Raw genomic sequence first — 24,163 nt, forward strand, 5'->3', positions numbered from 1 at the left:
TTTTTCTTGATGTCACATATTTTCTGTAAAGCATGATTGCCACAGAAATCATTGGACCAGAAAGGTTTAACAAAGGAAGTGACATACAGGATTGATAAAATGTGCTGGCAAAGACCTACTTGCAGCCTCTTCTTGATGAGATCCAGGGGGTAGACGAGCGTCTTGGACACAAAGCCAGAAAGGGCTCCGCAGGCCACACTCTGGCTCATACCTGCCAGCACAAGAGGCACACATCTAGCATTAGGGTGGCATCACTACAGTCAGGGGCGTAGCCAGAAATTTTTTTCGGGGGGGGGGGGGGGTTCACCGGCCCGACCGGGGGGGGGGCAAGCGTCTGCTTTCCTCTACGTGGCGTGATCGATAATAAATATCGGTAGTTTAAGCAGACTCTATACATGTATATCAAAGACATGGGACCTTTCTGGGGGTGTGCATGTAACGTGCAGCGAGTTATTCTCGGGCGTCTCAACTCTGAAAAACATTATTTTTCGGTCTCCGGCCGGGTTCGGGCCGGTTTCGAGTCGGGCTCAGGCCTGGCTCGGGCCTAAGGTAAAGGGGTGGCGGGCCGGGCCGGGCGGGTAACGTAGATTATTTCCGGGCCCGGGGCGGGCCCGGGTCTCGCCATAAAAGTTTTGATCGGGCTCGGGCGGGCCGCCCAACGTAAAAACGGGCCCGGGCTGAAAAAATCGACCCGTGCAGTGCTATACTAGTGATGCAGGAATGAACTCCGGTCTTGTTCAGTGCATAGGGCACATAATCAATTTCTCAGGACGCGTGAACTCCGACGAGAACTGTCAGCGCCTGCAACAAGAGTTTACTTACGCTGTACTGCGCACAGCAGTAATCCATGCTTGTCGGCTGTCTGTTTCGTTCATTCTGTTGCGAGTCGGTGGAATTTAACTGCTGGCATCAACCCCTTCGTGTGTACATTGCTGGTTTGGGATTCCACAACACAACAGCAACTACCAGCGTTGCGCAATTGCTGGTTTGGGATTCAACAACACAACAGTAACAACCAGCCTTCCGTAGTGGCGCAATCGCATACAAGAGACGTTTCGCGCGCAGACTGGCTACGTTCACACTTCGGAAGCGGCAAGCGGGCGGAAAGGCCAAAGCGGCCGGAAAATCTTTTCCGCGCATGTCCAAGTTGTTCACATTTGTTTTGCTACCGCCGCTGCCGCTTTCGTCCACATCCATCTAGTATGCGTACGCTTGTCGGCGTGGTGTCGCTCATTATCGCATTATTTCGAGGGGTATGTTCATTCACTGACCCACATACCGTCATCAAAAGTGATCATTTTACGCAACTTCGCGTGTCATCTGCGACCTTCGGTCAATTCCTCGTTGGCGTTCCGTGATTCTCCTCACACGGGCGCGGTAGCGCTGAGTCACAGGTTGGTGCCTAGGCGTGATTATATTTATTTAATAGCTTTTATTTACAAGTTGTAATAACATTTCATCATTTCGTATTATTGTCGGCGCATCCAGGACACCAAAGCGGCAACGGGAACACCAAAGCTAAAACCCGGGCTGGCCCTTGTGTTGGGGCTCGCCGAAGCCTGCGCGTCCTACGTGAGACCTACGCTCCCAATCTATCGTCGCGACGAGAAAAGCACCCCGCGACTTCTGCAACATAACGTGCACGTGCACGAATTATGGAGCGCCAACGAGGAATCTGCCCAACTATTGTCTGCCATGGAAGTGGAAGAAGAAATGGCTTTTATACTTCTACCTACTTGTTTTCTAGAAATGGACAATGAATAAACGGAAGACGCGGACATCTTGGAAACGGTGGTGGTGGGTTCGCCTGGCTTTGCAAAAGCGTGAGAAGTTGGGTCACGCCAAGGCTTCGTTGCCGCACCTCCGGTCGCGCGACATACTATCGCGAGTATGGCTGACAGTACGTTTTAGTACCACTCTTGTCGTAGAGCAAGGGGTGGTTCTTGATCGCGTCGATCAGCAGTGCAGCCTACAGTTTTGGTGCCATGTTCAATTTTACGACCGGTTGTTTACATGCTAGTGTAGCTTCCGGTCGAGCAGAACGACTTTCCGCCGCGTTTCCGCTTCGCCATAGCGAAAAAATCGGTCCGAGACCGATTTGGCTCGCCGCTTTTTTTTCTGCCTGTTTTGCCGACTAGGCGGGTGGATTTTTGCAAGATTTTGCCGCTTCCGACAGCTCCGAGACCAAGTGTGAACGTAGCCTAAGATCCTGCGCGAGCGCGGCCTAACCTGCACCTGAAGGGAAGCGGCGGAAATGTATACAGGAAATTTCGACCACCTGGGGTCTTTAACGTGCACCTAAATCTAAAAGTAAACGGGCCTCGAGCATTTTCGTCGCTTTCATCTAAAATGCGGCTGCCGCATTTGTTGCTTCAGAATGCGGCCGCCACATTCTCGCCCAAAACCTCAGAGAGCGTCAAAGCCTTGACAAACACCGTGACAGTTTTTTTTTTTCCATATGCAGAAATGATTCGCTGTAAATTACCAACCCAAACGGAAGCGCCCAGGAATGAAATTGTGATATAGTAGCACCGGTTCCTTGAATTATGTCAGCGCGAAGCGATGTGAACAAAGGGTGGGTAAGTGGGGCGGGGGGTTTGAACCCCCCCAACCCCCCCCTGGCTACGCCCCTGACTACAGTGGATACTGCATCGATGTGGGAACCCAGGATAAGTCACCATTCTGACCAATCAATCGGGTTGTTTGTGCTCAATTACCTCCTGGAATTTGAATTTTGCAGTGGGTTTTGTTGAGCCCTTTGATGGTCTTTCTTTTATTTATTTCCTTGTCCCCTACTGGAATCCTTTTTTTTTGTGTGTGCATGTTGGTTCCACGATATTGTTGTGCTACGGATAAGCTGGTTCTTCGTGGTTGCTTTGGCTAGCCATAACTGTGCTGCTAAGCGACAGAGCACCCAGATGTGTGCTCTACCAGCTGTCAGAAATTAAACCTTTGTCCTATGTGTTTAGCTAACCTCTCCGTAGATGATGCAATGGTCCTGCAATATTCTTTTTTTTTTGCCCGAGCTGCTTCGAGGAAGGCACAGAGTGCGCTTGGGAGTAGCAGGGGCGTGCATGGGTGGATCTCTGAGTCATATCAAGAGTGGCCGTGTAAGGATTAATGTTGCTGCAAAATGCTTAAACTGCACGAAGAAGATTGGGCGGCAACAGAAACATAGACACACACACAACTGCACTTTGTGTGTGCATCTGTGTTTCTGTTCCCATCCCGTCTTCTTCGCGCAGTTTAGACATTTCGCGGAATCTATGAACCGACTACCCCAACAACATGCCTTACTACAGTATATTAATAGAAATAGTAACTGCCAGTTTCATCCAAACTGAAGCAGAAGTACATGTTCACAATGACACCACATGAAAAATGTAGTCCAAGGAAGAGTGGCGTTGTCTCTTGCTCATGGTAGTCAAACTGCTCTTTATTGAATTAGATCCACAATGAGTAGGACTGCTCCACTAGGACAGGTGGCGCCACCATTTACAGAGAAAATTACATTTTTCGCCTGACACTCCTGCAGATTCATTCATTCATTCACAAAACTTTATTAGAGTCTTGAAGCTCGGTTTTCTCAGACCGAGGCAGGCCGTGTCCACGTCAGCACCGTCAGGCCGAGCCTTATGGCGCAATCGTGAACCCTCTGGACAGCCCGTAGTTGATCTTGATAAGAAGAGCTTGACATCGTCTTGACAAGTTCCCATTTATTCTGGATGTAATTCTGCACTTACATTTGGCATTGAACAAAACCCACAATCAAATCCAACTTATGCCTGTAGTTTGAGGGCGAATGAACCAGCGGTGCAGCTGGAACATTACTTTATACTGGGCTCCCTTTCAACACTACATGCTGCATATAAGCCAATCAGAAAAGAAAATGAAAGTCATAATGGAAGCAACGGCATTAAGCTTAGGTAAAATTAATTTGCTTAAAACTCACTGCAGACAAGGTACTCCGCTGAAGGACAAGGCTGCCATACCGCCTGCAATTCACTGCCACTCTATTTGATTGGCCACTTTTGACTGAATAAAAGAAAATTATAGTAACATGTACATGGACTTTAGAGAACTGTGAGCTTAGAAAACGCTTGCAGTACTTTGAATTCATTTTTAGCGTATATTTACATTTCTGGCTCCAATTTACAGCGCAGCCAATGAGAAATTTTCCAAAGGGCAGGAATCGCACATGTCAGAATCAACACAATGTGGCAGGACAGTGCACAAGTGAGAGACATGGACAGTCTAAAAAAAAAAAGCACTAAAGACGCTAAAGGCGATGAATGCTGCTGAAAAATTTGACTTCAGCATCTATGGGCCACGTTTTGCAGGTTTTTGATTATAGTGCAATTTCTCAAAAAAGACATGATAAAAATGAAACACCATTCGTATATGGCTCCTCCTATTTTTATCACCCACAACAGCTAACAAGGGTTTATGAGGTTATTGGTGCTGCCTATTACAGTAGCAACTATCACAGCCATTGGTGACTTTTGGCTTGGCATGGCCATGATAAGTTGGCTTGGCAATGGTTCAATGGGGTAGGTCACAGTGCAGTGGGTAGATCCGAATAATCAAACGGGTCAGAGAAATCAGCTGTGAAGACCCATTGAGCTTGCAGATGCTATTAGTAGTCTTTTGGAACCAGATTATTCCCAGACTGGATGCAAGTAAAATATTTGTACATCTTCAGTGTCCATACGAAATCGCAAGAAATATGTATAAACCAGGTATAATGGTAATGAATGATAAAAGGCTGGTGCACGACAATAAGCTCGCACTGTTCAGTTGGACTCACAATGAACGCACTTGGCTTGTGAGAGTTCAAATACAGAATGCACTCTGCTTTCAAAAGTAGAAAAATAGACGTAGAAAGGAATGGTTGCCAAGAAAGTGATTTCTTTTCAGAAAGAGCGACTGAATTGGGAAATACATTCAACTCGGAAAGAGTGATAGGTTGCCATCATTCCTATCTGTATAACATTACAAGGGGCACCTAAAAAGTGGTTGGCGATCCAGATGCATTGCAGGTACACCCGAATAATTGCAGCAACCACACATCATCTTCAACTCCCATTAAATCTAAGAAACTTAACATCCAGTTCTCAAATCGAATACTTTGATTTAAATGCAGACATCCAATTTGTATTGCTGCTGATGCCGGTGTTGTCACTTTGTTTCAAAGTGGAAATAGTTGCGTTGCCTGCACATATTGATGCACCTACTCTGTTCTCAAACTCACAATATTATCTACCTATTTGAGGGTGTCTTCAGACAGATGTTCCAGCTCCTTTGAGAATCTGTACTGTTTCTGAGTGTTACTCGGTACTTTCTGCATCAAGTATAAAGAACGGTTGATTGAGAGCTGCTTCAGCTTTAGTTCACTTGATCCCCGACTGTGCTCGTCACAATTGTTCTCTGCGTTGCCCGTTTCTGAGCACAACTTAGCCCAATAAGCTATTTATAGTTGAGCCCCTGTTTCTTCCTGCCTGCTTCTTCGCTGTCACTAAACTATGACAGCATTTGTAATTATGAAATGTTTGTGTACCTTCAGGTACGGTGTGTTCACTCAAACGCGACATCATGATGTCAAGGGCAGAGGCACACGTACCAGTCACGTGGCTCTCGGGGTGGAGCAGCAGCTCCCAGAGGTTGACGAAGAAGAAGTAGAAACCAAACTGGAATCCCGACAGGGGCCCAATCTGCAGAAGGGTGGGCAGCAGGCCACGGTAGAAGGCTGTGGGGCCCTCCTGCCGCCACATGCAGCTCACCGCCTGCCCTATGGAACGGTAAGTCTGCACGGAACACACGCAGCCACAGCTCAATGGGGATTATCCAACGATGTGCGAGAGGCTTGAAACTTGTGTCTTCAATACGCTACCTTGACCATCATTATCATCAGCGTAAGTATGTTCACTGCAGGACAAAGACCTCTCCCAGCATTCTCCAATTACCCCTGCCTTGCATCAGCAGATGTCACCTTATGCCTGCAAATTTCTGCATTTCATCACACCACCTAATTCTGTTCGGTCCTCAACTGCGCTTGCCTTCTCTCAGTACCCAGACTAGTCTATAGACCACCGGCTAACTGCCCATGTACAACACGACCTGCCCAGCTCCTTTTTTCTTCTTAATGTCAACTAGACAATCGGCCACCCCCGCTTGCTCTGCAATAAGTGATGTCCAAAACAAGGCAGCCATGTGAAGTTCCTGGTTCTCAGAATCGCTTCAGGCACATCTAGTACACAACAACAGTGCCCCTGAGGTCCTGATCTGTTACTTTAAGGGAACAATTCCTGGTGGGTGAATTTGGACACTAGCTGTCGACAGAGCTGTCTTCTTGGCTCCTTGGCATTATATCTATCATTTTCTGTTCCATCACTCACTGCATGGTCCATAGCATCTTGATATCCTTATGAATTGCATGTTGGACACCGATACATGACATAACCTCCAGGCATGGCGTGGATAATTGTAGCACGATAAGGTAGTGCCTCAATAGCAACAGCACTGATGAAGATATTTGTTTAAAATTAGTCGCACATATTTCAGCCACTTCTGACTACTAAACGTGCACTAAATATTGATTGATACGCAGGAAATGTAAGAAAAAGTCACAGTTTTACCCTAAAAGATGAAGCATTGACATATGAACAAACAGTGCAGACGAACAGGACTAAGGGACATAGGGAACACTCTAGGTGTGTGAAAAGACAGCGTGCATTTAGTGATCAGCCATCTTGGCTCGCCAAGGCTTTGGACCTGCTGCAGATTACCTCGAAGATACGGTGTGTGGACCACATTTGCGCTCAGTAGTGGGGACATCCATTTGCAACCCTGGCCACAATCCCTGCTCTCCTGCCCCTCTAGCACATGCTTCATCATGTTACCACGTGCTCAGCTCCTCACTGTTTGTGTGCACATATAGAGCACTCAGGAAGACAGCGCAAATCAAGCCACCATACTTATCGCACCCTTGCACCTACAGCATACGGCGTGCAGGGCACAATGGGATCTTATTGCACTCGGTCTTCATATGGAACTAACGGTGGCGCAAACGGCAAAAATTCACCTTTAGTGTCCACTAAGTGCAACTGCAACAAAAAAAGTACAATATCGGCTATCCCCGTTTGCTCTCTGATCCTCACCTCCCTCATGACTCTACAATCAGGTAGCATGTGTGGGTTTATTGCCCAGTTGCCTTCACCCAAAAAGATCATGTACTCGTGACGCCTGCGGCAGAAAGGATGTTCCATTTCCGCCATCTAGGTTTGTGAGTGGTGGCGCTGGCTAACACCCCCAGGGTTAGTTCTAGTTGTAAAACATAAATAACCCAGAAAGTGGATGGCTTCTCCTCTGCCAACAACTTCTCCTTTGCGCTTTGCCCGGGGATGCCGGTCGTCCGCACCGTCTCTTATCTCCATACGGCTCTTACCTTTCTATGCGCTGTGCATTCGCCGCTCAGTTTCCGTTGAAGCGATAGACCGCGCGAACCTGCGCTTGCTGCCAGCGCTTTGACAGTCGTTGGCTGCGGTCATTCAGTGTGATCTATTCATGTTTGCTTCTGCGCGCTGACATCACGATTGTTAATTCAGTTAGTAAGCCAATGTGTCCAAGTTTATGCAGCCGATAAAGCTACTATCTCTACCCCGAATAGCTCTCTACTAATTTGCTATCGCAATCGATGCTTCGCCTATCGAGCTATGTATGGGTAGCGTCACTGAGAGGAAAACTAAGAAATAGCCACACAATGTTAAAAACTCGCTAAAAGCTCATAGTATAATGGAAGCACGACCAAACATTACTTGCACTATGTGATCCGGCCAAGCAGCTGTTATCAAAGCCAAATTCAGCGAGCTATTGAGGCTGAAGTTGGTTTTATTTAACGGTCCTATTATTTGTACAGTGGAATCTCGATGATACGAATCTCACGGGGTCACGAAAAAAATTTGTATTAGCCGAAATTCGTATCATCGAAACACAATAAAACTAGCTAAATTAAAGAGTTGAGAGGTGAACTCACTCAGGCACACGTACGTAAAAAGCATTTACAGTATAGACCACTTATAACATAACCGTTTATAGTGCAGAACTGGCTACAACGCGGCCTTTTCCGACTCCCGTTTACCCTCCCATAGAACTGCATGTATACGCATACCGCTTACAGTGCAGCCGTGTGAGACGAAATTTCGACTTCAGCGGGAAAATCTCGCCGACAAGGGCGGTAGCGAGCACGAGGTGCACCCACCGATGGGAGAGGAGATCAACGAGGGCGATGCGGAGGAGGAGCACGAGTCCAAGGGCGATAAAGTCATCATCACAGCGCGCCGTATGTGCGAGTGAAAGCGCGCAGGGGACGCGCGCCTTCACGGACAGCGAACGCACAGCGGAGAGCAAACGTGACTTCCGTTGCGCGAAAGGCCGTGGGGGTATGGGAGGGAGGGAGGGGGGGGGGGGGCGACGCTGTGCCTGCGGCGCTACATGCGTATCTTGCAACCGAGCGCAAGAGTAACTGGCGACGCAATCTTCCCACGCGAAAGGAAGGAGCAAAGCGGGAAGGTAGCGCGGGAGAGAGGGAGTGGGGGGGGGAGGGGGGCTCCTACTCTGCCAACAAATGTGTTCTTGTACTTTGCGCCTGTGCCGGCTGTCGGTGTTGTCGCGCGCACCGTATCTTGAAAGCGATCTCCACATGGCTCTGACCTTTGTATGCGCTGTGCTTACGCCGCTCAGTTTCCGTTGAAGCGATAGACCGCACGAACCTTCGCTTGCTGTGGCGGCCGCGCTTGTTGCGGCGGCCGCCGCAGCGAGCGAAGAGACATAAAGAAAAGCACAAAAGCAACAAAAGCACCACCGCTTCAAACTCTTCGCGCCCAGTTGCGGCTTCCACGCTGTCCGGCGCCGCGTCCGCGCCTCCGCACCAAAAGAGAAAGGGAAAAAGCGTGTGACTGTGCGCTGTTCTCTTTCGCAGCCGTCGGTGGAGCGGCGTTTATTCGTATCAACCGACGCGGATCGAAAATCGATTCGTAACAACCGTTTTCTAGAACGTTGCAATGTAATGGGGCTCGGCCGGGACCTCAGAAAAATTTGTATCATCCGGAAATCCGTATTAGCCGTGATCGTATCATTGAGATTCCACTTATTAGGTAAAATAAACAATGTAAATATATTGAAATGCATATTTTGATTCTTTTCTGAAAATTGTTGCTATTCATGAAGCTTGTGAAGGCGTCATTATGTCCGCAAATATTTTGCATACGCAGTATTACAGCCGCACTTAAAAATGCTTCGTTGTTTCATTTTGCCATTTGTAATTTAATGGTATATTGAACAAGTGTTCTTTCTTAGTCGTCTTCTTACTTGATCGTAAATTATTTAAATGAATGGACCTGTTAGTATGGGTATTGTGTTACTAGTATGTACACATTTTCCTTGATGTGCTCATTTGAGCCCCATTGTGCCAGCTTATATCAAACCCTGGACCAAAGCCTTCCTCGAGCTAACTCTCCAGTACCTTAGCTGAGCTAAATTTCACTGAGCTAAATGGGAGGCCAGGAAATGGCAGTGTGCAGCCAAATTGCATACTGAAAGCAGTGGAAGCTTGGAACAAATGAACTATTCAAGTAACTTTTGTAGAAATCCACAAGATGAATGAAAGATCATGCAATGGGGAATCACTGTCCACTTGTTAAGAGCAATGCTACAATGCTACATAGAGCCACCGCGGTAAGTTGTAAAAAAACCCTGAAATCAAGTCATAAAAAATCTAGAGACTCCTTTGCACAACTTTTCACGGGTCATTTTCTAGCTAAGCGACAACAAGCCATGAATTTATTTTCTATACTGTAACACACACTGTGTTTTTTTATATTGCCATGTATCGCTTTACTTTTTGCTTGCATTCATTTACCCCAGATTATCGTTGCTATCAAGTTGTTGCTTAGTGCAAGGCATGTCTACAGTGTTCAAAATTTCTTTAATATTGTCGACAGCTCTACAGCAAGGGAGGTGCTGTCTGATCACATAGCATGTGCATATAGCATGTTACATTATCGAATGCAAGTGCGCACTGGCAATTAATCTGGAATGTACAGTGAGACATCTATAAATAGCAAACAAACTCAACCTGTGAGGTTAGGTTCGACGACGAACAACTGTGCTCACCGCCATCGCGATTTGAGTGTTGCTTGTCTTCCTGGGTGCAAGTGTGCCCGATAAAGGTTTCGATTCTCAACTCAACACTTTTTGGCAGTGTTTGGTTTTTCATCGTCACTACAACATGACAATCCGTTTTTCATTCTTTCACTGCGTTGCAGCTCATCATATATGTGCTTTTATAACACCACTGAACAATACCCCTTCAACTGGTGAGGTAGCTTAGCGGATAGAACATGGTGTTGCGCTGATGAGCATGATGCGGTGGCTTAGATCCCGGCTGCGTTGGCTGCATTCTGATAGGGCTCTCGCCCTTGCCCCATAAAACCCCATACACCATCTGATAGGGCTGGAATGCAAAGACACTTGTGTCTTTGCATTCAGCCCTATCTCTATTCAGCCCTATCTGTCTTTGCAATGATGTCCATTGCGTGAATGCTAAAGAACCCCTGGTGGTCAAAGTTATTCCAGAGCCCTCCACTACGGTGTGCCTCCTAACTAAGCAGATCATGGTTTCAGTACATTTAACCCCAGAATTTCGTGATATTTTTCTTTAGTGTTCCGAGCTGCACATACAGGAACAATATTTGGTTCAGGAGTTCACGACTGTATTGCTTAGTGACTATGCAAATTTGTTCGCCACGAACAAGGAGTAATGCAGGGCTCCTTAAAACAAGGGGACACACAGACAGCAGCACTGGCAACCCACCTTGGGTTCCATCTGTGCGACAAGGCGGGTGCGTATGACATCAAAAGGGTGCGCCACTGCGGTGCTGATGCAGCCTGAAGCAAAGCCGCACGTGAAGTTGATGCTGTTGTGCCACTGCTGTCCCCGGTCGGGTCCAAGGCCCGTCTCAAGCTGACGCGTCAGGTATTCCCAGGAGGAGAACTGCATGTGGCAGTGACAGCCACAGTGAGATACACGAGTGAAGCTAGCTTTCACACACACACACACACACACAGCAAAGGGACTTCTACAAAGGCGCTTAGAAGGAAACTGCAAATCACAATGATCACATACACAGGAGAAAGTGCATGCCCGCTCTTTTCCATCACTTTTTTGAGCACATTGTTCCGAGGTTAGAACAGACAACCGGCTACGAGAATGATCTGTGAATGCCAATATGCAGTGTCAAATGCTGTCTTCTATGAAGAGATTAACAGTGATTGAACGAGGTTTGTTTCAGGATGGAGCAAATGTTTCGATGAGGCCCCCTGACAACATTGAAACGTGGGCTCCAGCCTGAGACATCCCTCGTTCAACCACTAATGATCACTACAAGTGTCCATCTTGTGTCCAACGCGATTCTCTGTACTGTACGAGGAGGTACCCAAAAGTAACAAGAACTGTTCAATTTAATTTACAGGTTTCTTAGAACCCCATTTCAAAACATTTTTCAGCTTCAAAGCAGACTCTCTTAATGGTATGAACTTGTCCTACCACTTCATCCATTGTTGAAAACTGTTCTAGCACTCTTGCAAACTGATGCATCACAGGGCTTCCTTCATTTTCTTTACTTCCTTCAGGTCTGGAAAACACTTTCCTTTAAGGCTCCATTTCAGTTTTAGAGATAGGTCACAAGGTGCAAGACAAGCTGAATACGGACGGTGAAGCAGTGTTGTGATCAAATTTTTGTCAAGAAGTGCTACGTGCTCTGAGCTGTGCGGACAGGAAGGTTATGCAGTGGTGACGAAGCTACTCACCCTATTGCAAAAATCAGGGAGTTCTGTTTGCACTGCATCATGTAATGGCTGGAGCTCTTGGACATGAAATGCTCCTTGACTGTCTGCCCTTTCATTACAAATTTAAAATGAACACACTCTTTGACATCAGTAATTTCCTAAAAGGAAACAGAATTCTATGGGTAAACATTCCTTATTCATTGTTCTCATCATTGCAAAACTGACGCAGACGGCGGCAGAAGCTCAAAAGAAAGCAACGGAGTAAGCAGGCGAAGCATTACACAAAGACATCACTTAGACAACTGATAAAGACAATAGTCTAGTATGCACACCTAGTGGCACGCATAAATAACTTCCCTTTCTCCTCTGTAAAAGTATTCTGGATACTTGAGAGTCCCCCCTTATATACCTAGGCAATTTAACCTCATGCAGAAAATAGCTTGCACAGTGTGAAGAAAAGCATCAAAGTATTAGCAGATCACTTGCTTTGGTTTATCGAGGACGTGCAACTGCACAAAGGTCCAAGCACTGCTGCAACATTTTTCCCTGAGTGTTAACTAGCATTGTACAGGAGCTATAAAGATACACATCTTTGCTTCAGATAGAAGTACTGTCAAAGAGCACATGCACAGCATTTAGGCTTTGCGATGCTTGGTAGTAATAGCCTGTGAGCAATGTTAGAATTTCTGTGCCCAGGCAAGTAATAGCTTGAGAACAATTGTATGTCTTGGCTTACAATGCCGTTCAAGTTTGATATTTTATTTGTACTTGAAAAGGTAAATCGAAATTTGAGGGGTGCAGAAGGTGTGCAGCTCCTTGCGGAAAGGCAATGGCCCATGCAAGCAGATGTGCCGAGAAAAGAAACCCTCTCAACCCAATAAATAAATATAAAGATGAAGGGGGGTAGCTAGACAAAGAAAAGAGGGGGAGGGACAGATAGTCGAGCTTGTTCAAATGTTCACAAATGGTGAGGACCTGAACCAAGGGCTTCCCAATGGGACTTGGCCGATGGCCGACGGTTGGTAACAAGTCGGGAAGAAGTCGGTGGCCGACTTAGGCGGCCATACAAGCGTGGGCCAAGGTCCGCTCATGCCTGGCCACCGACCTTATTGGCAGAAGGTCGGGCCTCTTGCTTGGCCCAACGTCTTCGGGCGACTTGGTGCCATACGCTCCTTCCGCAGGTCGGTAAGCGAGCGTGGGCCAACCTCGTCATGAGGTTGGGGGCCGGTTATGCTGCAGTCTGGCTCATCCGTGACGCTTTAGCCAACTTATACGTGCTAAAGTCCCGGAATATTTTCTGCTTTTCTTAAGCAATGAATTATCTAGGGACATGCTGCAGCTCCAGCCAATTAGCGGCAGCAGAAATCGTGAACGTGAAAAATATGAGACATGAAAGCTCAAAACTACATAATGTGACTGTTTTATTGAGAGATAATTATTTTGGCAAAAAACATGCGAATTTTTAATTACTAAATTTGAATGTTTGTTGAACTATATGCAAATTATGCCAATCGGCCGCGCATCTCTTAAAATGCGACACGGCGGAGCAGTAAGGCCGGCTGTGTCTTGCCTGAAACTGGAACTGAAACAAACTGGTTCAAACCAGAATTGGCCAAAATTAACTGGAACTGCGTACTGCCATAATTCCATTTTCGTCGCTGGCTGTCGGTACCCAGCTGCGAGTAACTTTGTCCTATTTAATGGTTTGTATTACTACTAGTAGTAGTACTACTAGCGTTTCCGGCTAGCGTTTGCTTGGTTTGCAGTGCTGCGTTTACTCGCATCACAGGCGGACGTCGGTTGTGCTCTTCATAGCCAAAGGCAACGTTGGCCAAAGGTGAAAAATGCCTTGATAAAAATATTTCAGTACACAGAACTTGCTAATGCACCATTTTAACGCGAGGTCTTTTTTGTTTGTATGTTTTTTTTAAGTAATAGCACACATGAGAATCATTAAGGGCTGGAATTTCGGCCTGTTTTGGAAAGGGTTGAATTAGGCCTAAAGGAAAGCACCGACCAACGTTCTTAGAACGTTGGCATTCATGGCGTGGTTTGTAAGACATGTGACCATAGAAAATTTCTTTTTCTATGATGTGACCATTTCTTTGCGGTCGAGCAGACTTGATGCTCTGAGAAAACGGGCGAGACAAACTGAACTTAAGGTGCCAATGGTAGCATATGTATGTTACAGTGATAAGTTTTTGTCGTTGTTGTCGCCTCAAACCGTCTGAACGCTATACTGTACATGGTGATGATAAAGAGAACAATTGTCGTAGCATGGTCGTAGTGAAACGTCCTTGGTGAAAGAAAGGAAAAAATAATAGTTTACTAGCGCCCCCTCTATGTGTGCATTTCATGCTGGCGCGTAGCGTTTCTAGTAGCGCACAGGATTTGGTTTGGCACCGACCGAATTCAGTGAACTTGGAAAGAGTAGCGGCTATATGCATAAAATGGAAGAAGTAACGCAAGTGAACGAGCTAATTTCACTGGTGGAGCTTATCCGGACAGCCACCTGAGTGACGCAGTCAAGCACTGCGAGAAAGGTACCGACTACGTTACTGAAAAGACTGTCGGCGAAACGGCGAAGCCGCAGCTGGCGGCTGCGTTCGAAACCACTCTGGACTCGGCGAAACCATCTGCAGCGAGGGTGTTTCCTTTACATGAGTGTTGTTAATTCATTGGCGAGCAAGCTAAACATTCCGTGGTTTTGTAGAATATTCGTCAGTCACACTCGAGTAGCAGATCGGTGGCGAAGTATGCAAGAATGGTTTCAACAACCGAAAGAGCACAACAGCCTACTCCCATTCGAAGGTGCGTTTTTGCCACGAGGTGAACCTCAATTTTTCACGTGAAGAAGTCATTGCCGGTCTGAAGTGTCGCAAGCTGTGCACCATGCTCAAGGGAAGGACACACGACGACGACTTGCTGTGTGTCATCCTCGACATCGAGCGCACCGAACGTGAGCGACAGGAACGTTTCGGCGGAACATGCTACAGCATACAAGAGCAAGGGCTCCTACACGAACCGAGGAAGAGACACACGCGGTTGCTTCGCATCAGTCAGTGCGCCGAGGGAAACTTGTATGACGGCAAGAAGGTCGTCGTCCTAGTTGTTCCGTGTGAAGCCCACTGTTTCCACATATGTTACCCTAACAAATGGTCGGAAACACGATTCATTTTTAGCAACTGCCTGTTTGTACACCTGGAGTCACTGGCCGACAGGGAATGTAGCTGCAAGGAAAGTAGGAATCAACACTTCAAAAGGATAGTGTGAACTGCATCTCCATGAGGTAATGCAAGACAGACATTCAGAAACACCAGCCATTGGAACAAGCCTAGCCAATTGGGAGTTTTGTGTTTCAACAAAGCGGAGTATCGAAGTGACTCGTCCGTTAGAACTGGTAGTGGTGCAGAGGAAAAACGTGGAGAGGCAGTGGTGACCTATCATTCAGTCAGTGGTTGCTACTGTATACAGTGTAACACAAGCTCAAATTTCACAGCTGTTTGTCGCACTCGGCTGTGTTTTGGTGGGCAGTGCTATGCAGTAGGAGCGTCTACTGTTTTGTGGCACATGTAGCAGCTGTTGTGTTTTAAGCGCAAGACCTGGGTGAGCTGCATTTCTCCAGTGATCCATGTACGACCTCTTCGAGAAGAGGATTAGAAAAAGTGCTCCCCCTGTGAATGCATGTGTCCATTGTGCCAGCATTAGCCACTGCATTACTGATTGGTCAGAGAATATGAGAAAGTGGATCACATATGTTCTTCTATGGAAAACCAACACACTGTTTAAGTTTTTATTTGATCTTTGTGTGCTGACATCAGACGTCACTTAATGTGTAGTGTCAAGTTGTCCTACAGTGTCAAGGTGTGAAGTAACATTGCATAACTTGCTGTAACTTGCATGTTTTTGTTTATTTGTTTCATTCATTGCGAGGTAATTGTTTAGGTAAGGTAAAAAAGCCGAGCGAACTTAATGCATGCACCAGAGTGTAAGAAAATTTACGGCGTCTAGTTCGACTCAACCGACAGTGTTGAGTCATCAGTATGGCTGAATTTTAGCGGTTTGTTAGTGCCCCCCTGCTTACGCGAGTTTTCTGATGCCGTTTTGTGGTGCTTGGTAGAGAGACTCGTAGCACTGACATAAGGAGTGTCCAAATTTGGTGTAGTGAACACTGCTGTGTGATATCTGTATGGCTTGTTTAGTATGACTGTGTAACTTGGAATATGAAATCGTTAAAGCCGTCTCAAAAGGCATCCAGTGTCAAGAGAAGACAACATTTCGTGAAATTTCCTTGCCCTCTTTTAAGTAAAAGCATATATTTCAGCTCAAATGTCAACTGTATTGCCACATTGGCAGGTACTTTATATAACAGACGCTGACCTAGGCCCTGTTGACTTGCTCTGCTTTCATAAACTTGTTCAATTCAATGCCAAATATTGCTTGTGCAGAACCGGCCTGGAATTTCCTGTGTGAGTGCAGGTAATACTGCGAACTAGTCGGGCACAACGCCTGCAATGTGTAAAGTGCAGGTGATTTTAATGGGCCTCATACTTGCTATTTTGCAGCAATAGTACTTCCACTGCATCACTAATGTATCGTGATAACTGCCAAAGAGATGCATATCAAGCAGCAGCATTGCACACTGTCGCTTGATATCAAAACTTTCCGCTCTGAAGTTAGACTCCCTTACCTTGTCATGGTTTTGCAATTTACTTTGTAATCGCCAGCAGTTCACAATGGTTAATAATTTCTTCTTCCTTAACCGACATTTGTTCAGGTGTACCACAAGGTAGCGTCCTCGGACCCTTACTCTTTCTTGTTTTCATTGACAACCTGCCACACAACGTATCTTCCTCTATTAGTGTTTACAGATGACTGCATTATTTAGCGTCCGATCATTAGCGCTGATAACCACCTGCCACTCCAAAATGAACTCGAAGCTGTTAATACTCGGTGCAGTACATGTCGCTCATGACTTTAAATGTTTTAAAGTATAAAATAATGCCTACTCGCAAACCTACTACTTCAGAGTACTACAGCATTTATCATTCTGCCTTTATCAACTATCGCACAATATCAGTTCTTTGGCGTTTGCCCGACACCGAATCTGTCCTGGTCCGATCATATTGTTACGGAGCATTGGGGCACAGTGTGTCTTTAAACAAAGAAGACTATTTCGCAAGAAGCTTGCGCGACTGGTTTGAGCAGCCATCTTGTGTATGCAGTGTCGCTGCAACTTGTGTATACTTGTAAGTACACGTACGCTTCGCTAATTCTGCCTTGTGGGATTTCGGTGGAGGTGCAGGGTATCATATGTCAGCCTCAGCCAATGACTCCAGATCGCTATAATTCTTGAGGCATAACTTAAAAACTTTGCCCTTAAATATTTGCAAATTGTCATATACAACTCTAGTATGTCCTCAACTTGAGTATGCTTGTTCGGTCTGGTCTCCTCATCAAAAATACCCAATTGATTTGTTGGAGAGCAATCAAAATAGAGCAAACCGTATTAATTAAAATAAGTACAGTAACCAATCGAGTATGAAACATTAAACAGGAACTTTCGCTTCAACCCTTGGAACATTCGCCGTGACATGGCCTGGCTATTGCTATTTCATAAAAGCATACATTCGACTGGACTAGCCGTAGCAAGCCTGCAACAACCGTGTCTCACTTCATACAGACTAGACAATCATTCTAGGCATGTGCGTATTTAAGGCAAAACAAATGAATTTAACAACTCTGCACTGTCACATGCCATCGTCTACGAAACTGTCTTCTGGATCACAATATCTCCTAGTGCAAAAACGATAGCTTCCGCCATAGTGTAACAACTCATTTTGCAGACCTTAACGAGTACCGAGACACTCTGCATGCTCACCGCGGTATCCATCAAAACTGCAAACTTTTTTTTGTTTCATCAAAGTGATGGTATCTATATAATTATCAGTATTATATATTGGTATTATATAACTTCGTTGTACTTTACTAGTCTCTGTAATGCGCTACTTCTGCACCATTGTGTTTTTTTTATGTACTAACATTTTCCTGTGCAATGCAAGTATTGATGTTTCATTGTTATAGTAAAGTGAAGGAACTTTGCCGGTGTTGTACTTAATTATATTGCATGTAATACATTTCTTGCTTGTGCTACACCCTTAACACAATGCCTCCCATGAGGCGTGTAAAGTATTCCTGAATAAATCAATGAATTTCAATGTTACTGTTGCTCAGAAATGCCACATAGATTCATTTGGTACATGTATTTGTGCACGCAGTGACATAATTCTCATATGCCAGTCACAGTAATCTTTTCGTTGTATTTCACCATGCAGCAGTGACATTAATGAACACAAGCCTATATTACAATGCATTAAATGTTTTGTACCTTTAAGAATTTGGAGCACCGTAGCTGCGCATAATAGCAGTGTAGTAACTTGCCGCCTCAATGATGGAGTGAATGAAGGAGTATGAATTAATACAGACACACCCAGCCGGCAATCCTTCTGAAGCAGTTTAGCGTAGATTATTTCCTGGTATTGTATGCTTTAGTTTGTACGCCAGGTCACCACACTAGGTTTTTTGTGCATCATGTATGTGGTTAAGTGTAACTACAGAGGCGTTTAGCTGGTCAGCACAATGTATTGCTTCTAGTTCACATTTTATTGTCTCCATCTAGACTGCACACGTCTTGCATCTTTCTGAACATATTCGAAGTGTACTCGCTGCAGTGGCTCAGTGCCTTATGCAATGAATGTAATGTTGCTGGGTCGGTTCCCTAAATTAATTTAGGTGAAGGTGAAATGCAAGAACATCGAAGTACTAGAATCATACGCACGAGATCTAAATGAAGGTGTGCCATTTTAATACATACCATCCAACGCTGCATCCCACAGGTCCAGTGCTGATGTGGGACGGTTAACACTACAACTCATTGTTATTTTATAGTGCCACAATGGAATTACCTTGTGTTTTTGCTGAACATTTTCTAACAGGCCATTCCTTTTTGTTTCAGAACTCAGTTGCTGGCCCCAAGCACACAAATGGCAGGGTATGTAAATACCTGAAGCACTATGGATAAGTGTGTTAGGGCAAAGCGTCGTCGAGAGCTCAGGCTCATAAAAAAAGCAGGTGTTGAGTGTTCTCGGGAAGTGACACAACATGTGCAGATGGCAACAAGGGCAGCTAAACCATGTCAACATCAAAATATTCTACAAAACGATTCATGTGAACTCAGCCTCCAAAGTGAACAGGATGCATTAGAGAGTGCTTTGGCAGGAAGCAGCATAGGTGAAAGTTCATGTCAATATTTAACAGCCTTGCATGAAGATGGAGATTCGAATTCAGATTCTGATGCATCAAACAAGCTCATCTTGTATCCACTGCCGTCTTCAGTGCAAGTCCGTCCAGAGGGCATTAGCACTCAGTTGAAAGGTTGGGCTATCACGCATCACATTAGGAGAAGAGCAGTTGGCGCACTGCTCCATATTTTGAAGCCACATTTCGAACATCTTCCAAAAAGCCACAAGGGTTTGCTCTCCACCCCTAAAACTGTACCAATTATAAACATAGGCAATGGAGAATATGTTCACTTGGGTCTTCACAGTGGCATTGAGCAGACAATGAATGCATGGCCTGCCTTAAAAGAGGGCAGTCAGGACCTCTTTCTTTCAGTAAACATTGATGGCCTGCCTCTATACAAAAGTAGCCGCAAGCAGATCTGGCCAATCCTTGTTCAGCTCCATCATCCATCTATAAAGCAGTTGTACTCGGTATTTGCTGCAGGAATCTACTGTGGCACTTCAAAGCCAGACAGTCTTTCTGACTACTTGAAGAAGTTCCTTGAAGAGTTGGAAACACTAATTTCAGATGGTTTTTTTTACAAAGAAAAGCATCACAATATTGCACTGAGAGCTGTACTTTGTGATGCTCCAGCAAAAGCCTATGTTAAGGCTACAAAGTTGTATTCTGGCTATTTCGGATGCGACAAATGTTGCGACAAGGGAGTTTACACCTTGGGCGTATGACATTTCAAAGCATTGACAGCCCATTGCGTTCAGATGAATCTTTTGCAAATCAAGCTCAGAAAGAGCACCACAAAGGTGTGTCTCCATTTGTCAATGTTGGCATTCCTATGGTCTCAGCTTTTCCTCTCGACTATATGCATTTAGTTTGCCTGGGAGTCGTCAGGAAGTTAATTTCATACTGGTTGAAAGGGCCGTTGTCTGTGCGGATTACGTATGGCTTAGTTGTGCAAGCATCCGCATATCTGCACATGTTCAAAAGGCACATACCCAGGGATTTTGCTCGAAAGATGCGACCCCTCGAAACTTTTGAGATGTGGAAAGCCACTGAATTAAGGCATTTTCTCCTGTACTCTGGTCCTGTAGCCTTGAGGAAGGTTTTGCTAAAGCATGTGTACGAACACTTCCTGCTCTGCATATTGCAATAGCTATTCTTTGCTCTCCATCAATGAATAATTTTCTTGACCTTGCTGATCAGTTGCTTTGCAAGTTTGTTTTGCAATGCAGGTCCATCTATGGAAAGGAGTCTCTAGTGTATAATGTCCACAGCCTTGTTCACTTGTGTAATGATGCCCGCCGGTTTGGGTGTCTTGACTCATTCAGTTGTTTCCCATTTGAGAATTACTTGAAGGACCTGAAGTTCCTTGTAAGGTCGGGGAACAAGCCTTTGCAACAGCTCTGCAACCGAATCATTGAACAGCAACAGTCTGTAATAAGTGACATCGGCTCAAATGCTGAACTTGCTCAGTCTGGTGTCCTAGCTTCATCCAGCCACTCAAGTGGTCCTATCCTTTCATATTTTGGCTGGAATCAGTACCGTAAAGCAGCCTGGAGAAACACCATCATCAGCACAAGCATGCCGGACAATTGTCTATTGCTCACTGGAAGCAGAATTGTTCTGGTTTCAAATTTTCTTGTGTCTGAATCTAGCGTACTTATCATTGCCAAGCTGTGCAAAATTGAAGGAGATTTTTACACGCATCCCTGCAGATCATCATTGTTGTCTGTATTTGTAGTGTCAACTCGGGGTGACTGCCTTAGCACATTTCTGTTTGGCGACATTATTTGCAAGGGCCAGCTTCTGCCATACAAGCGAAAGCATGTATTCTTCCCTCTGTTTCATCTTCTTTGAGAGGGCTTAGCTTGTTTTACTGGAACCGTCAAGCAACATTAACTTTTTAAGTGAATCTGTGTTACGTGAACCTTGCACAATGGATCAAGAAGGGTCAGGTCTCGAACTATCCTTATGGGCCGTACAGTAGCCGTTCAGCTGACCCAACTCGCTCTGTCGCCACTGTGCCAGGCATCCCTCCATGTGCTGGTGCTGTCTCTTCTAGTGGTGCAGGAACTTCCACCATTCAACTGTTGTGGTAGCTGGATCCATGGGCCGCACGGCATGTACATTGTTGACTCACGCTTTGGCGACATTCTACAACCTGAAAAATACATGACTGCATTATTGCTGATCATCTGGCTGCCATCCCTCACACTGCCCGAGTTGTAGTGAAAGCCGTCCTTGCAGCACCTGTGCTTGAAACTGCTCTCGTTAACGTCTAGAAAAGGCTTGTCGGTCCGTCGACGTTCTCTGATATAACAGTGACCTGTTCGACTGCTACTTGCTGTTGTGTCATCTTCTGTGACTCTGTGTCAGCAGTCGCTCGCCTGCCGCAGCCACACACCATTGAACTGTTTGTGGAAGTGCCTTGGTGAGTTTCCGGTCCTGTTATTCGCAATTCAATGTCAGACATTTTTTTTTATTTTGGCGACGGTACAATATAGATAGTATATTTCGCAAACGAAGGTGTCTTTCTTTTAGGCGGAAGCAAGGTGAGAATTATGATGCCTGTGGCCACATACCTTTGTAATGGGAGATCAACGGGCAATGCTGGATCGGCCATAAACTAATTAGAAAAAGAAAGCTGAACAGTTTCTAATTCGCCTCAGCCGGTACATCTGCTGCCGCCTTCACACTTTTCACAGAACACGGCCACCGTGGCTCTTGATCGCACCACCATGGTCAATTCACGTGGTCGCGAATGTGAGGCTGACATGTGCTTCCAAATCAATTAGCATCGACATTATGGTCGAGTGATTCAAAATGTGAAGTCACAGATTGTTTACTTTCATGCTGGAATAATTATGAGAACGCAACTGTGCAGGCTTATGAAGTTTGCTTGTGACGATGTGTGCTGAGATATGCCAAAAGTGTATTACTGTATTTAACACTGTAATCTCGTCACAACTCTATTATGCACAGGCATAACAAATGTCGCACTTTCATCCGAAAGGCGAATCATCAATTGCGATAGTAAATTTATAGGGAGCTATACGGAGTAAGGATAGTAGTTTTATCAGCTGTATAAACTTGGACATGCAGCAGCACCAGCAACGCGCAGAACAATTGTCGACGCCGTCGGCGGTCTGCCCGCGCTCGCACCGAACGCGCGCGGCGTTGGCGACTATTGCCGGTGCTTCTGGGGGTGGCTCAGAGGGGTGGCACACCGATATGGCAGCCTAGGCAAATCTAGGGGAATCGTGTGAGGCGAAACCGGACGCCGACTTTTCGAACGCGTACAAGATAGCGGCCCAGATCCAGAAGACTGGCCAGTGTCCTGAGTGGCTATACTTAAATCAGGACGAAACTTATGTATTCTAGTGCAACACTACCAAGCGCCAATGAAGTGATTTGCCTGAATTGACAGTGTGACACGTATACTGTTCCAGGTTTCACATAGTCGAATTTGTGGACGAGGGCAGCACTTATGTGGTTCCCACAAGCTGGGTACAAGGAACAAAGGAAAACGCGACATGCTTCTGGCCTCCCACGACCAAGAAGAGTGAAGTTGACCGCATGATTATCGGGATGTCTGAAGTGGAGGAGAGCTGGCTGCAATACAAGTTCAGAATTCTTGCCACTAAAAGTAAGCATCTTGTACTGCTGTCATGCAAGATGTTGTTACTGGAGGGAAAAACAGCACAGAGTTAATGGGCGCCTCATCAGCAGGTCTGGCCATTTCAAACTGACAAGAACGTACAGTTCATACAGTGCGCGCTAACGATCGCGCCTGCAAAGTATTGCACCGCTACGAACAGTGAAAAGAGCAAAAATTTCAAACCAAACAGTCTGCGCCTTTCTCCTCGCGGTCGCCACGCTAACAACCAGATCCAAGTGCGCGTTCTGCGGTGCGCCTACGTAGTTCACCGCGCTGTGACACAGGTCACTCACAGCGGCACGTGACTTTGCGACTTATTCAAGGCAACAGCAGTTATCGTTTCATCTGTTGATTCAATAGACGAATTAAAGTTTAGAGAAACATTAAAAACTGCAAACCGAATGTTTGCATGTCTTCGTTATACTTCGTAACGTAGCAAGAGAGATGTACTTCCGTTTCGTCCGCGTGAGAGAGAGCAAAACTATCCAATTTTCTACCGTGTTCCAGCGCGCGATCATGCTCTGTGATCCGCTTGCATCTGCCGCAGTGTTCGTGTAGCATTGACCGCCAGTCGGCGTTCCCGAGCACAGCGCGCAAAATCGTGCGCTCCGCGAAACGAGACAAACGCAACAGCTCGCGCGACACCGTCAGCGGGAGTTCAGCGCGCAGCAAGAAAGCGAGGGGAAAAAAAAAATTACTCTATCTTCCGCTAAAGGGAACCATGTGTGGATGCGAAGCAGCGGGGAGATGGTTAGCATGAGCGGGAGATGGTTTCACGGCAGCGGCCCGAGTGCTCATCGCGGCACTGCACAGGAGAGAGAATGAGGCACGCGCGCTCCGTCATTTTCATAACGCGGAACTACCGTGGCGCCCCCAGCGGAGTATTCAGCTGTCGCACCACCTGTCGTGCGCGCTGCTCCGGATCTCTAGAGGAGAGAAAGGGGGGGAGCGTAGGAGAGGAGATAGAGGGGGGAGAGGATGCGCTGTGGGGGTGTGGCACGCGGTACGACAGAGCTGCCGGCAAGAAATGCTTCACATTTAAAAGAAAAAAGGTGCAGCCCGTGACATATGCGCGATCTTCCAGCTCTGGTATGGTTGACCGAACGGAAGGAATTTCGCTTGCGGAGACTAGACAGGGACACATCCATGGAGAGTTGTCTATCCCCTTAAGTCACGAATTATGATCGACTGTCGATAAATTATTAAAATTTACATAATTTTATGCACGGCGCTACATAATCCATTAAGAGCAAGTCATGGTGGTAGAGTGAATCTTTCTGCATTTTATGATGGATCACCACGATTATAGAGTGATTAAGTTTAATAATTGTGCACTCTGCAATGATACATTTCTTCATAAAA

At 45.9% G+C, this 24,163-nt stretch overlaps 1 protein-coding gene across 2 annotated transcripts in view; it reads right to left on the reverse strand.

The window, feature by feature from the left end:
• The window catches only part of LOC119453774 (mitochondrial thiamine pyrophosphate carrier), a 44,463-nt gene that overhangs the window by 6,815 nt on the left and 13,485 nt on the right, over positions 1 to 24,163 (reverse strand). For both annotated transcript variants that reach the window (XM_037715832.2, XM_037715831.2), the window contains 3 exons: positions 10,871 to 11,050; positions 5,621 to 5,804; positions 120 to 211 (listed from right to left, as the gene is read on the reverse strand). In XM_037715832.2, the coding sequence (XP_037571760.1) occupies positions 120 to 211; positions 5,621 to 5,804; positions 10,871 to 11,050 (456 nt within the window). The remainder of the gene's footprint in view (positions 1 to 119; positions 212 to 5,620; positions 5,805 to 10,870; positions 11,051 to 24,163) is intronic.

Source organism: Dermacentor silvarum, chromosome 5, assembly GCF_013339745.2.
Source record: "Dermacentor silvarum isolate Dsil-2018 chromosome 5, BIME_Dsil_1.4, whole genome shotgun sequence".
Taxonomy (NCBI): Eukaryota; Metazoa; Arthropoda; class Arachnida; order Ixodida; family Ixodidae; genus Dermacentor; species Dermacentor silvarum.